Raw genomic sequence first — 16095 nt, forward strand, 5'->3', positions numbered from 1 at the left:
ACTTCTGAGTAGACATGTCTGAGAATACAGCCCTAGACTTTTTCACTCTCATTGCCCCACCAGCTTCCCCATTATGTTCTTTGGACTGTAATCAAGGAGTTTCCTTTCCCCACTTGATTAGTGATATTGTATCTTTATGTCTAATGTTATTTCAAAATAAAAGCCCATTAAAGGCGGGGGGGGGAGTGGGCACAGGTGGCCAGGTGCAGCAGCGCAGGTGTTTTGTGGGCATTGTGGTAGTAGTACATGTTTGTGGTACTAAAACCCACCTTGCAATCAGCCGCACAGATCGCTCTTGATTGCGCAGCTACGCTATCCAATTTAATTCCGCCGTTTTGAATTCCAAATGGCTTCTTAAGTTGCTTTTCAGCTTGACAAATTACCAAGAGAAAGAAGATGATTAGGCTTACACCTAGGTGAACTCTCCCCCTGTCAGTGTGGCATCTTTGACAAGCAACAAAATAGGATGCTGCATTGCAATCTTCTTGCATTTGATGTAGGGATATTTGTTGCTGTGCTGCTCTCTTAGCACTGAAGAGCACCATTTGCTTCAAAACAGGAGGATCCTGTCTTTTGAGTACAGGCAGTTCCTCCTTATCAGCAATGGACAGCTAGTTCAGGGACAATTCACGCATTACTTTTTTTATTTTTTAGGTGTGAAAGTTAAGGTGCTTTAAGTGTACATCAAGGGTGGAAAAGTGTGGATGCAGCAGACACATGTTTGCTAATGTGTCTGTTGTATGTATAAACATCACTACTGTATTGTGGTTGGCTTCAACTTTCTAATGAAGGTACCAAATTTCCTGTGTGCAATATGTGAAACAGCCCTTGGATAAGATTATTCATGGTGTTGAGCTGCAATCTTCTTTATAAAATATGGTAGTCCTTGTCAATGGCCTGTAGTCAAATGGGACACAACCATATTTTGCATAGCTGCATCAGTTCTGTTTTAGCAGTATAATGTAGCTGGTCCCTCGTGTCTGGGGGATATATAAAACAGTGCTGTGGAAAGACAGTAGGCAAAATTATATTTCACCTTTCATGATATGGGTAGAATTTGGTGGCTGGTCAAACATTTCTTAACCACTTTAGAAAATAATTAATGGAGATGTCAGAATTTCTATCCCTTCTTATTTCCCTCACCTGCCACCTGTTATATGAGATTGAGGCAAGGCAGCATGCAAATTACATATATACTTATATAGCATAAAATAGGAATTATAGGAATCCTTCTCTAAGACAGTACAATTTTTCAAATCATTGGGCCTCCACGGTGACATTAAAGGAAAGCTACTTTTCTATATACGCACACACACTGTAGCCTAAAACAAAAAAAAAGTTCCTGTTATTATTCAGGGCTGGTAGAGCCTGAAAGGGTTAAAACTGCAAGCTAGTGTTGGGTTTCCTTTTGTATCATCTGAAGTGGGGAAAATGGTCACAGTCAGTTAGTCACATCAATGAACACAGAAGCACATCTGTAAGCTAAGCCAACAGTTTCCCCTGCCTGCTTCTTTTCTGTGACACAAAGCAGTCAAAGAAGCATCCAAAAGTGTTGACATTTGAATCCCTATTTTGATACAAACGTATCAGTAGGAAGCAAAAGTCTCCATCGCCCAGGTAGGTCCCAATGCTATCATATATACCCCAATGCGAAGGGGTTTGCTTATTTGTCTTTCTTTAATTTTTCTTTCTTGAGAAATCATATCTTCACATTTCTGCACTAGTATAGGCAAGGCAGACTAGAGTAGAACAGAAACCAGGTTGTAAAGTGTTTGGATACTGAATTGCCTACAGTGGATCTTTCAAGCTTTACAAAACAAATACTGAATAAATGGGGTGGGGGCTTTTTAAAGGTAACTCTGATTATCTGTATTATTAGTAGGACTATGTTGTTTATTCATGGTTGCACATAGCAGAAGATGATACACATAAGCATGCCAGCTATGTAGTGGTTCAGTGCAGGAAAATTCTGTGGCATGTGGCATCTACATACATCCAGCTCTGTAAAACCACTGCAGGACACAAATAATCTGCTAAAACAGAGTTAAGAGACCCTTCTGTTATGTTAGTCATATTCTAACAGACTATTGTCTTAAACAGACTATTGTCTTAAACAGATGTACCTGGGAGTAACTCCCAATGAACTCAGCTGGACTTACTTCTGAGCAGATATCCACAGAACTAGGGTCCTAAAGCTGAAGAAAAAACACACAACTTTTAGTACATGCTTCAAATTAAGTACATTGAAAGGTCATTGTTTGCAGGTGATTGTTTGTTTGCAGGAGAGTGGGAGGGCTGCTCATTGTAAATCACTTCTCTGTCCTACTTTCCTGTTCTTGATAAGCAAGGAGCAATTTTGTACAGCACCCACCTCACTCCGTAAAGGTTTCACATTTTTCATTACTCGTGCGGTTTTCTATTTTTTCACATGCACATTGCAGGCTCTCGCTCAACTTATTAGGTCTGCAAGTATCCCGTCTTTGCTGGTTCATAGCAAAGAATCTTGAGTGTCAAATGACAACACTGGCAGACCAATAGAGACTCAGAAGTGATGTGTTTCTCCTCTTTATCTATTGAGTCTTATCAAATACCTGGTATACATGGGACACAAGTATATACACACATTTGTGGAGGAGGCTTATCATAAGAACTAAAACTGGGAATTGATGTTGAGGGGTGATTAACAGGTTTCCTGTGGCCTTCCATATATTTTTGGACTTCAAGGGAGTTACCCCAGCGAGCATGGTCAATGGTCAGAGGTGATGGGAACCGAACACATTAATGTTAATGTGAGCCACGGGTTCCCCACCCTGTATCTGTCTCCAATTTGCCATGTTTACAGAGAAAAACATTACAAATAGGATGTTTTGATTCAGCAGTAGTCAATGGGGATGCTATCATCTATAACCATTGGCCATGCTAGCTAAGTCAAAAAGAGTTAGTCCAATGACATCTGGAGGGCATTACATTTGCTGTTTTTAACTAAAACAATACATTCCCTGTTCTGTTGGTCTCTTTAAACATCCTTTTATTTGTATCTGATACGCTGTATTGCTGGTCATTGCATCAATCTTTGTGTTGTGTTGTGTTGTGTTGTGTTGTGTTGTGTTGTGTTGTGTTGTTCTGCTGTGTTGTGTTATGTTATGTTATGTGCCCCACCCTGGTGTCTGTCTGGATAAAGAGTGGATAGTCACTATTTTAAATAAATAAATAATAAGATGTGTTCCTAAAGATAAAGAGTGCATTCTTATATGACTGCTGAGGAGCTTACTCCCAAGTAACTCGGTATAGCATTGAAGCCTTAATCTATTGTCATTTATGAGATTCTTTTTTAATATAAAAATTATCAAGCATTATATGTGTAGTGCAGCCTCCCTCAACCTGGTGCTCTTTAGATGTTTGCTGCTACAGCTCCCTTTTCCTCTGACCATTGGCCATGCTGCCTGCAGCTGATGAAAGTTGTAGTGCAAAACATCTGGAAGCCACCATGTTTGGCTTATTGCATCCCTCCAGATGTTTTCTTGTTCTTGTCAATACTTAGCATGAACATACACACACTTATGTACCGGTACACACACAGGTGCAAAGAAATATGGAGCTCTCCCTTGATAGACGGTGCTGAATACATGATAAATAAATAAAATTAACTGCATTGTTGCGAACACATAGCGCCACACCAATGTAATTATTTGTTTCTGGATGTTTATAGTGAACAGCTGCACATCAGCAGCTTACCGCTCAGGTCACATCCTCACCTTACATTTAAACCACTGTTATACTACTTTAATAGTCATATCTATACCCAATGAATCCTGGGCACTATAGTTCATTAAGGGTGATGAGAGTTATTAAGAGACACACACCCCTTCCCCTCACAGAGCTACAATTCCCAGAGTTGATTGTGAAACAACTCCAGGAATTGTTGATTGCTTTCATGTAGTGCAATTTAAAGTGACTTCCTCAAGGGACTTTTAACATGTGAACGGACTCTAAAAATGTACTCCAGTAACAGCAACAACAACAATTTTATTGCTTGCTTGCTTGTTTGCTTGCTTGTTTATTTATTATACCCCAGTTATTCTGGGTGGCTCCCAACAGAATACTAAAAACATAATAAAACATCAAACATTAAAAACTTCCCTAAACAGGGTTGCCTTCAGATGTCTTATAAAAGTCAGATTGTTGTTTATTTCCTTGACATCTGATGGGAGGGCATTTATAGGGTGGGTACCCTGTAACCTCACTTTTCAGAGTGAGGGAACTAGAAGACCCTCAGAGGAGGACCTCAGGCTGAACGATAGGGATGGAGACGTTCCTTCAGGTATACTGGGCCAAGGCGGTATAGGGCTTTAAAGGTCAGCACCAACACTTTGAATTGTGCTTGGAAACGTACTGGGAGCCAAAGAAGGCACTTTTAAAGCACACAGCTTCCCCCAAATAATCCTGGGAACTATAATTCTTAGCGCCTTTAACAAATTACAGTTTGCAGGATTCTTTGTGGAAAGTCATGTGCTTTAAATGAGCAGTGTGGATGTGTCCTCTGTACTTCTAGTATGATGGCTTGTTATGCACATATCATGTTCACAGTGTTTATATTGACTATCCACCAAGAGTGACACTTGTGGTGTATGCTAGAGGGCAATGCCATTTTATTCTGCAAAGTCAACCAATTCCAATCCCCCAGTGTGAAAGCATTAACCTCCCAGTCATGAATCATTACGTGAAAACAAATTTCACTGGCCCTGTAATGCCGCTTACTCCTAGGTAATTGTATATACAATTGTAACCTACATTTCTGATTTTCATAGGGTCTGTGAGACAAGAAGAAATGCACCCCCTCTGCGCATATTTGCAACCTTTCATATAAATTTCAAGATTTGATAACACACAAAGCAAATGCAGAAACAAATTTTCTTTCAGCTAGATGGGAGATAGATGCCCTAGGCTCAAGTTTTTGAATTAAAAACTTAAGTATTTGGCCAGTGCAAACCTGGGAAGCCTTTAAGCAAACAATAAAGAAACTGGCAAATCTATGCCATTTGCCACATCACAATTTCTTCTTGTCAGCATCCCAAGAGATAAATGATAACAGACAAATGATAGCATGCTGTCAAGGATCATGATGCCTTTCATAATACAGTGGTACCTCAGGTTACATACGCTTCAGGTTACATACGCTTCAGGTTACAGACTCCGCTAGCCCAGAAATAGTACTTCGGGTTAAGACTTTGCTTCAGGATGAGAACAGAAATCGTACTCCAGCGACGTGGCAGCAGCAGGAGGCCCCATTAGCTAAAGTGGTGCTTCAGGTTAAGAACAGTTTCAGGTTAAGAACGGACCTCCGGAATGAATTAAGTACTTAACCCGAGGTACCACTGTAAACTATGGCACCTCTATTATGGTCATACATCTCTAAACTGAAAAATGCTGTTGAAGTATGCTAGCCATGTGCTGTTTTTGTTTCTGTGTAATGCAGCTGGTCTGAACATTTAGCAAAGCCAATGGGAGGCCTTTGTCAAGCCTAACTGCTGATGCACATGAGGAGAAGCAACTAGTCCACACTCAGCTATACTTTCCTCCCAAATATGTCCCCTGCAAGACTGTTAGACTTGAAAACAGCATCTCATTGGAGCCAGTTGGAAGCCCAAATAGGGACCTCTCATGAGGTGCATCTGGCCTGCAGGTCAGAGGTCCCCCAGACTGCATTTAAAGTCTAATTTCCTCCCCTAGCTCTAGTTAAGATAGTAGTGTTGGACAGCTAGATAACAGAGAGGGAAGGCTTGGGGTTTCTAGCCTGTGATATGCATGTGCTGCTCTTGCTGCTGCCTAGATCACATGCCATCTTCCTTTGGGTCCAAAACCTCAGGGGAACATTGTGTTGAAATGAAAAAGAGGTGTGGCTAGCATGAGAATTCCTTCTTAGCGTCTTTCAACAGAGTTGGTGCAAGAATATTTCCAGGTGGACTGTGCCCTAAGTTAGCCAAGGCATTTGACTTGATATTGATTCTTTGTAGCCCACCTAAACTCTTCATTTCTCAAAAGGCTTTCCAGAAGGACTGATACCACTTGATGAATTAATCCTGAAAGTGGTCCCTGTTTCCAACCTCTTTTTCCTTGTTGCTCTGTTGTTAACACTGAGCAAGGGCTGGCTTGAAATGACATCCTTACGGGCTTACGTGCACTTGCAGCCAGACCTCTGAAAGTTTACCACTCTAGATGAGTGCTGAGCTATATGGCCTTGCTCCCTCCAGGAGAAGATATAAAACAAATGTCACATCTTATTTAGCCTTTTGATTGCCTTTTCTACCGTTCTTTTTCATGTTGTGGTTCTCACAGCATTTATCCCAGAGAATTACTTCCATTGACAGGCAGTGACACAGGGTGAAGAGCAGTGACCTGATATGTTCAAGGTCGCACAGCCAAGCAGTAACTTATTTAATCACCCTGCAGCTCACCTTCTCATTCTCTTTTTTCCAGATATTGACAATACCATGACTTGTTTGCCTGAGAAGATGCCTCTTCAGATGATATCGACCATTAACAATTCTTCACTGATCCAGCCAGGATTTTCACTGCTGAACTTTGATGGCCGTGTTTTCTTGTTTGGACAGAAAGGCTGGCCAAAGAGGTCCTGTCCGACTGGAGTTTTCCTTCTTGATTTCAAAAAGGAAGAGCTGAAACTGAAGCCGGCATACTTCTCTAAGGATTCTTGCTACCTTCCCCCTCTGCGGTACCCTGCCATCTGCACTCCCAAAGGCAGTATGGCCCAGTCTGAGAAGTGTCCATACTTCATCCATGGGGGGAAAACACCCAACAATGAACTTTCTGATAAGCTGTACATCATGAGCCTAATCAGCAAGAATAGCAAGAAATTCACATTTAGGTGTACTGAGAAAGAATTAGCTGGGGAGGTCCCAGAAGCCAGATATGGCCATACCATTAATGTGGTTCATAGTCAAGGTAAAAGTATAATTGTTATAGTTGGGGGGAGATCATACAAGGCCCTCGGAGAGAGGACAACTGAAAACTGGAACAGTGTGGTTGACTGTATGCCATACATATTTCTAGTTGATCCTGAATTTGGATGTTGCACCTCACATGCCTTCCAAGAGCTTATGGGGGGATTCTCCTTTCATCTCTCCCTTGCTAGAAATGACACCATCTATATCATAGGAGGCCATTCCATTGAAAGTAATACGAGACCCCCAAATCTCTATAGAATCAAAGTTGACCTTCCCTTAGGAAGCCCAGCTGTGAACTGTAGTGTTTTGTCTGGTGGGATCTCAGTATCAAGTGCCATCATGACCCAGACTGGAGACCAGGAATTTGTCATTGTTGGGGGCTACCACTCTGATAACCAGAAGAGAATGGTTTGTAATACAATCAACCTAGAAGATAACAAGATAGAGATAGTGGAAAGAGAGGCACCAGAATGGACCCCAGATATCAAACACTGCAAGATATGGTTTGGGAGTGATATGGGAAATGGAGCCATACTGTTTGGTATACCTGGAGACAAAAGGCAGCTAATTTCAGATGCTAACTACTTTTACTTGTTGAGATGCAAAGAAGAAAGTGATCAGGACCCAGAACAGATGGCACAAGTGTGCAGTCAGAGTTCTACAGAAGATGCAGGAGAGTCTACGCCTTTTGAAGATTCAGAGGAGTTCACTTTCAGCTTTGACATTGACACCTATAATGAAGATGATGAAGAAGATGAGTCAGAAACAGGCTATTGGATCACCTGCTCTCCAGGCTGTGATATTGATATCAACACTTGGGTGCCCTTGTACTCAACAGAGCTCAACAAGCCAGCAATGATCTTCTGTTCAAATGGAGATGGTCACTGGGTCCACGCTCAGTGCATGGACTTATCTGAAGACATGCTTATTCACCTTTCACAGGTAAACACCAAGTATTTCTGCCCTGAGCATACCAGTTTGGCCAGGGGACTGCAGACTCCCAAGGAGACTCCTCCAGTGGAAAAGCCACCCATGAAAGCATTGCACAGGAAAAAACCCATGACAATATTCACTCCTGCAAAAAAGTCCTTTATCCGGAAGCTATTTCAATAGTCTAACAGTAATGAATGGCATTTTGATATGAAAAACTCTGAGATCCCAGTTCAGTGACCAGTAACAAATCAAAATAGTTTTAAGATTTCATAGTGATGCTTTGGTTTCATTTTTTTTTTTTGTTTTGTTTGTAATTATTTGGATTTATTTAGGTTTAATATGATGATCACAGTACTTGAGACTTATAAAAGACTCCACAATTCCCTGTATAGTTCCATATTTGAGACGAATATTCTTCTTGGCTTGGCTTCTTGGCTTCTTATTCTGTGGATAAAATGTTTTAGAGATGGTGGGCTAAGTGTTTTTCTTGGCTTTTACCAAGGGTGAAGGTTGTGATTGTTTTTAGCCGTCAGGGTACTCCCAGCTGGTTGCCCAGGAAAGTATCAATACAAGGAAAAGTTTCTTACAGTCCTTGTTTTATTTCAGACTATAGAACCCAGCCCACTACCCAACTCTTGGATAGTGGCATCGTCCCGAGTAAATCTCCACCCCATTTCTCTCCCACTTCCTCATTTGTCATCATCATCATCTCCTCTACGGATGCCGCTAAATGCCCTTTGTCTTTGAGCTCTTTGCTCTCCTACTTTTAAGGCTCTCTGGGTTCCAGGAGATGGTGGGTCTGGAATGCTTTCTAGTGACAACCTGTCAGCCAGCTGCTGCTCTGGCTCTTCCTGCTCATCCTCTCCCATTATTTCCCACCTTTTCCCCTCATCTGCCTCTGAGCTATGACCTCCTCTGCCCAGCCCCTGACATCAGCTCTATACCATTGTTGTAATTATAGCTTCTGTATTTTTTATGTTCTAAGATTTTAAAATAAAATAAAAAGTAAAGACAAATGCTGCTCCATTTTATAGCATCATTAGAAATGCATTTTACCGGATCAAAATGGTTTTGCTTAAATTCAGCAAAGTAATGATTGTATTAATATAATGTGTGGTATGACCAATAATGCTATCTCTTCTGAGATTCTGGCCACATTCACACTATACAGTTAAAGCACTATGATACCACTTTAAACGGTAATGGCTACACTCTCCCGAGGGTGAAAACTACACACACTCAAAACCAAACCACGTGGAGAAAATGAGAGGACAGACAAACTCACGAGAAGAACTCCAGTTTATTCAGGGGACAAAAGCCTGTGGTGACATTTAGAATCACCATATCTTGACTTTTTCTCACAAGTAGCTGAGCAAAGGTACAGATGACCTGGGTCCAGGTACAGCATAAAATAAGAATATCTCCACTGAGTCAGACCATTGGCCCATCTGCCATCTAGCATAGGATTGTCCCATTGACTGGTGGTGGCTCTTCTGGTTTTCAGCTGGATTCTTGGCAGCCATTTTGTGCTGGCACCCATGGCATTTTTATCAATATATGAATACCAGCACCTTGCTTTCTTACCCAAAAGAGCACTGCCCAGAGCTAGAGGTGATTTGCATAAGGTCTTGTTCTGTATGCATATATATTACTATGCAGAAGAGTTTTAAAGCTTAACCAGAAAATCCAAAAAAGTTATCTAGTCAGTGAACCTGATTCAATCAGCAGTGAATTTACATGGCATTAAACAAAACATAATGGTGCAGAAATCTTCCTTTTATTTTTTTCAGCACAGAATAATATGTTTGAGTGAAAGATGCCACACATTAGATTTATTTGTAATTAAGTGGAACCATACATACAAATTTGTGCATAGAATGCTTTATTTCCGAGAATGCAAAATTGCTTTAATTTTGTATGAGGAAATGCTGTGATTACTTACAATCTTTGTAAATTAGAAATGTGGAGATTATTCAATGTCTTGTGGTGACATGTATTTTGGAAGTTGGCACTTCATTTTTATTGAATTTGTATAATTTTTTTTGGCAAGAACAATAAATGCATTAAATTTAAAAAAGAATAATGTGCTTGAGAACCAGTACCATCATGCTTAGGATTTAACAGGTTTGATAACAGACACGAACATGGATAGGGCTGAACATGCTATTAAGCATCCAAAAAGGAATGCTTTAGATCCTATACATGTTTACTCTGAAATCCCATCGCATTCAGTGGGGGCTTAGGTAAAGGTAAAGGGACCCCTGACCATTAGGTCCATTCGTGGCCGACTCTGGGGTTGTGGCGCTCATCTCGCTTTATTGGCTGAGGGAGCTGGTGTACAGCTTCTGGGTCATGTGGCCAGCATGACCAAGCCACTTCTGACGAACCAGAGCAGCACATGGAAACACCATTTACCTTCCTGCCTGAGTGGTACCTATTTATCTACTTGCACTTTGACGTGCTTTCAAACTGCTAGGTTGGCAGTAGCAGGGACCGAGCAACAGGAGCTCACCCCATCGCGGGGATTCGAACCGCCGACCTTCTGATCGACAAGTCCTAGGTTCTGTGGTTTAACCCACAGTGCCACCTGCGCCCCTTCAGTGGGGGCTTAAAAGGTAAAGGTAAAGGTACCCCTGCCAGTACGGGCCAGTTGTGTCCGACTCTAGGGTTGTGCGCCCATCTCACTTAAGAGGCCGGGGGCCAGCGCTGTCCGGAGACACTTCCGGGTCACGTGGCCAGCGTGACGAAGCTGCTCTGGCGAGCCTGCACCAGCGCAGCACACGGAAACGCCGTTTACCTTCCCGCTATAAAACGGTACCTATTTATCTACTTGCACTTAAGGGTGCTTTCGAACTGCTAGGTAAGCAGGAGCTGGGACTGAAAGATGGGAGCTCACCCCGCCATGGGGATTCAAACCGCCGACCATGCGATCGGCAAGTCCTGTGGGTAAAACCTCAGCGCCACCCACGTCCCCCCTCAGTGGGGGCTTACTTGCTGCTTAATGTGTTTAGGATTGTAGTCACTGATACATGTGCATGGCTTGATATCAAAAGCACTGCTGATTACTCAAGGCTGCCTGAGCTGATCCAAAACTCCCTCAGGGAACTCACTTCCATGTAGGAGTTTACATGGAACTTGCAAGTAGTTTCTTTTTTATGTGTTTTTAATGTTTTCAGATATTTCATATACATTTTTAATTTTTTAAAAATTGAATGGTTTTAGCACTTGGCCCTGGGCTCTTTTTGGAGGAAGGGCTGGATAAATAGTTAGTTAATGAATGAATGACTAAATAATAGAGTGCATGCAGCTTTCTACAGGAATGGCAAAAGAGTTAGTTTGCTAGAGCTGATAGAGTGTTAGAATTTAGGAGGGATGCCTTTGCTTATCTCCCCACTCAGGTATGAAGCTCACTTGTTATTTCTCCATTTCATGTACCTCACAGGATTGTTGAGAGAACAAAATGGTACTATTCTTTTTGATGCACAACAATACTACAATTTTAAAGGCACACAGCATAGAAGCAAGGAAAAGGAGTCACAACCTTTTTTAAAAAAATAATAATAATCTTAGAATATTAAAGACAAAGCTTCAGTTTTCCTAAGAAAGGTTCTGATTCGAACCTGTCACAAAGTTGGTTGCCTCCAAAACACTTCAAGCCAAACCAGGCCAATTTCAGATCAACAAATTAAGATTCAATTTTCCTCCCCACTACTGAAAACACTGAGTGATATCCAACTATCAGAATAGACCCAACAGTTGTAATCAGCAGGCCTAACTTTGTCCACTGAGTTCAATGGACCTACTCTGAGAATTATGTAATTGGGCAGCACCTCTTTGACTGTGGCTTGCTGTGGTTTGAATTGTGTGGGGGTTCATGTGGGACCAGGATGGATGTTATTGCTCTGAAGCAGGTGCTCTTAGTGCCATTGCTTCCTTTCCATTCTGTTAATGTTGTCTAACGTAATCCGTTCTGGAAACCTGTTCAGCTTTGTGATAGGAATTTTGAGGTCTTAGATATATGGTAATGTTCATAAGTGTACCAGCCAAGCATGTACATAGATCAGCACAGGAAGACCAACCTGGAACAATTTTGATTCCTAAACTGAGCAAATGTTTTCTCTGCAAGGTCAAAGTGGGAAACCTCCCCATTGTCTCTTTCCTCACAAATCCTGTCTTAAGGGCACATTTAAGATATGAATAGAGTGTGAGCCTGTGACCTGGCCCAGGAACTAAGTATTTATCATTACAAAGGACTGGCCAGGCTTCCAAGGCAATCCAATCAAGAAACCTGCCAGACAGGAGATAAACAATGACAGGAGAAAAACAATATTCAAATTTCTGTTTTAGACCGCCTTTTATGTGATGTAGGTGTGATGTATCTGGAGGATGGTCTTGGGCTACACCCCTTCTGTGATATATGTATGCTGTTTCTGGAGGTGGTCTTGATCTACAGGGTGGCAATTTCAAAAGTCTATATAAGGCCTTGTGTGCCATTGTTCTGGGTTCCTCCTCCTTTCCTGCAGGTGAGGGGAGCACCCTGTTGCAACAGATCAATAAAGATCAAGCTTACTAGCTGCTTTGCTTCTCAATATTCTCTGGTTGGCCTCTGTTATTTTCTCCTACCAATAGGGAACCTACATAAGGACTCTATATTGGCTCTTGGATATCCCATAAGGGAAAAGGGCAATTTATGTTTACAACAGCTTAAAAGTTCAGCAATCAAGGCATGGCTTCCGATTGGTTGCAAGAGCTTCCGGCACTCAAGTGGAAGCTGCATCGGATGTTCAACTTCTGAAAACATTCAAAATCCAGAGCATTTACTTCCGGGTTTTCAGTGTTCGGGAGCTGTAGCATTCAAAAATGGAGCCGTTCGGGAGCCAAGGTTTGACTGTATTCCTTATCTCCCATACCCTGAAAGACCTACATTGGCTCCCAGTATGTTTCCGAGCACAATTCAAAGTGTTGGTGCTGACCTTTAAAGCCCTAAACGGCCTCGGTCCAGTATATCTGAAGGAGCGTCTCCTCCCCCATCGTTCCGCCCAGGCACTGAGGTCCAGCTCCGAGGGCCTTCTGGCTGTTCCCTCACTGCGAGAGGCCAAGTTACAGGGAACCAGGCAGAAGGCCTTCTCGGTAGTGGCGCCCGCCCTGTGGAACGCCCTCCCATCAGATGTCAAAGCGATAAACATCTACTTGACATTCAGAAGACATCTGAAGGCAGCCCTGTTCAAGGAAGTTTTTAATATGTGACATTTTAGTGTATCTTTTATCTTTGTTGGAAGCCGCCCAGAGTGGCTGGGGAGACCCAGCCAGATGGGCGGGGTACAAATAATAAATAATAATAATAATAATAATAATAATAATTATTATTATTATTATTATTATTATTATTATTACAGTGTCAGGAGGACTATGAGAGAACTGGGGGTGATGGGTTTCTTGTTCTGCTCACACAGCCAACTTATGCTTGTGCAACAGAACTTCCCCCATATCTCCTCTCAGTCTCCTATGTACCCCAACAAGTGTTCCAATGGTTCAGAGACAGACAGACACACTGAGTAGATTTTGGGAAGGAGGAAATGAAGTGGAAGTCCAGCTGTGTGAGTGGAACTCTGCTTGTGCAGCATTGGCTGAAACTCTCCTTTTTGCCCCCTCTCCCAATAAGAAAATAAGAAGTGTCTGCTGGATCAGGCCAATGGCACATTTATTCAACAGCATTCTGCCTTCGAGAACCAGGGCAGAGCATCTCAAATACAATTTCGCAGTAAACCATAAGAAAGGGACACGTTAAATATTTCTCAAAGACTTTATTTTTAAGAACAATTTTAACAATAACATAAAATGAACAGAACAAGAAATAATATTGCTTGATATAACCTTTGAAAGCATTTTATTGGAAAATATGACACTGGTGGCCTCCTCAGCTCTCTGGTTCCACTGCAAAGCAAAGAGTTTCTGCTAAGTCTCATGATGTTATCATCTCAAGATGTTTCTTAACTCTTATAACTCCAAAATTAGGATACAAGTCATTGCTTTTAAAAGCTGAGACAATGAGAATCACAGAATAAGCTAATGGATCACGTGTGTAGCCAGGATTTTTGTTGGGCGGGGGCAGGACCTCTGTTTGCTATGTATTTTTGTTGATTTTTATTGATTTGGGGATTGGCAGCTGCCCCTCCATGCCCTCTGCCTTAGCTACGCCCATGTAATGGTTTCTTAAAAAAATAAAATAGTGCTCCGATAAAGAAATACCTTAAAGTTGCAGGGCATATGATTACAAGGACATCCATCCCCCTTTGGCATGTTTACTGAAGTAAACAGAAAGTGGTTCCCTGTTTCTAGAGTTTTGGATTTTACAGCCAGTGTTTGACTGCAGAATTGCAGTATGCTCTCTAAATCCTTAGAAAATGACAATTAAATTGCTTTAATTTTGGAATGATCATTAATGACACAGTTTAGGACACATGGCCGAGTCCTGAGTTTAGAGGATTTGTAACTGGCTACCTCAAAATCAAGCACAAATCTTTTTCGTCTGAAGCAATAAGGTAAGCATAGAATATGGTGAAACAAGAGAAAGCAATGTCTGTTGGTAAACTGCCCAGCATGTCAGGTCCCAGCCACTGGCCTCCTGAACCAAACCCCAGTTAAATCAAAGTGGCATTGGTAGGATCCAGACAGCTAAATTAACACAATGAATTAATTGTTAGCTGAACTCCAAGTTTCTTGGTTGGGGTTCAGACTGCCTGTTAAAACACCTTGCACAAGCCTTTCGACAACAAAACTACAGAAAATAATTGCCAAGAGCTGAGTTTCAATACAATTTAGCAAGAGCGATTTAAAAGGGGGGGGGGGGACGGACAGCTTCCCAACCAACAGAATGAGCATCTGAGGTATTTATATCAATTTAGAGTAGAAAGGAAATGTAATTTTGAAGAAGAGAAAGAATGTAAGTGCTTCCACTTATTTAAAGCTGCTTCAAAGCCCCCAAAAGCTTCACAATAAACCATTTGCCTAGCCGTGGGCCAACACTGCGCATCTCTTGGCAAATAACAAAAATCACTCTCATTCAGATGCAAGGCTGTGCAGTTTGTCCTATTGTTTTTCTCTCTACACTTCACTAAAGGAATCAGTTGCTGGAGACTTCCTTTTGTCTAAATGAGTTCAAAGCCTCTCAACCAAACAGACACCTTTATTTAAATAATGCAGCAACAGAGACAAAGAGAACACAAGACTAATTTCAAGTTTGTACAGGAGAAAGACAACAAAACAAAACCAGCCTCAACTTTCCCTGATAGCTTGCGTGCACCGAGGAAATCAGATGTCAACCCCCTCCCCTAAGTGTCTGGGGGATTTAATAGTGTAACTTCCAGTCTCAAATGAGACTCTTTGCAACAATCCACACGACTAAGGAATCATACCAAAAAGCAGGGTAAAATAAGGATAGAATTTTTTTGTGTGTGTGCATGTTTTTAAGAGTAAAGGACCCCTAGATGGTTAAGCCCAGCCAAAGGAGCTAAATTCAGAATACTTGAATATCTCTAAGGCATATATAGGTTGAGTTGAGTCATGTACAGCTTTGTTCAAAAGAAGAAATCCTAACTCAGACTTTTTAGAATCAGTAGAGAAAATATTAAGTATGAGGTGGGCAGAGCCCAGCACCCTAATTTGCCTCCTACAAGTCCCTGGTCATCTGATGAGCCCAAAGAAGGTAATAGTCCCTCTGCTCTTTGGAGCTGCATGGATCAGCTGTGTGCCTGCCCCTATGTGTGTATGTGTAGGAGAGAGAATGTGTGAGAGAATATGGGGTAGCTTTTTTGCCACGTGGCATGTAGGCAAAAACAAAACAAAAAAGCCCCCAAGCCCCCTCCTGCTGAAGTTTACATGTACCAGGTACTGCCAACGCATTGCAAAAGATGACAGAAATATATTGAAGCAGATTTGGCATGCAGATTACAAACTCTGCAATGTCAGGTTCCAGATAAAGTAGGAAGCAAACAAGCAGCAGCATGAATAGTTCAGAACTTCAGAGTTGTGCCAAAGGAAAGGTGCGGATTTTACTGAGCCTTCTGGACCTGTCTGTAAATAAAATTTTCACAGTGGGCAGTGAGATCCCTTTAAGCATCAATTGAGTTTATTTATAATCAATCAAATTTATTAAGAGCCATCTACAGATGGTCCTGAAAGTAGACTCTTAGTGCATTGT

At 41.7% G+C, this 16095-nt stretch overlaps 1 protein-coding gene across 1 annotated transcript; it reads left to right on the plus strand.

Annotated features, from left to right (window-relative positions):
* Positions 1 to 1539: 1539 nt before the first annotated feature.
* Positions 1540 to 8075, plus strand: RAG2 (recombination activating 2; the record flags this gene model as incomplete). Its single annotated transcript, XM_083751072.1, has 2 exons — positions 1540 to 1617; positions 6478 to 8075. Exon 2 carries the CDS (start codon positions 6492 to 6494, stop codon positions 8073 to 8075), a length of 1584 nt encoding a protein of 527 aa, XP_083607198.1. The 5' UTR covers positions 1540 to 1617; positions 6478 to 6491.
* Between the last annotated feature and the right edge of the window lie 8020 nt (positions 8076 to 16095).

This window comes from Podarcis gaigeae, assembly GCF_964106915.1.
Source record: "Podarcis gaigeae genome assembly, chromosome: 1".
Lineage (NCBI taxonomy): Eukaryota > Metazoa > Chordata > Lepidosauria > Squamata > Lacertidae > Podarcis > Podarcis gaigeae.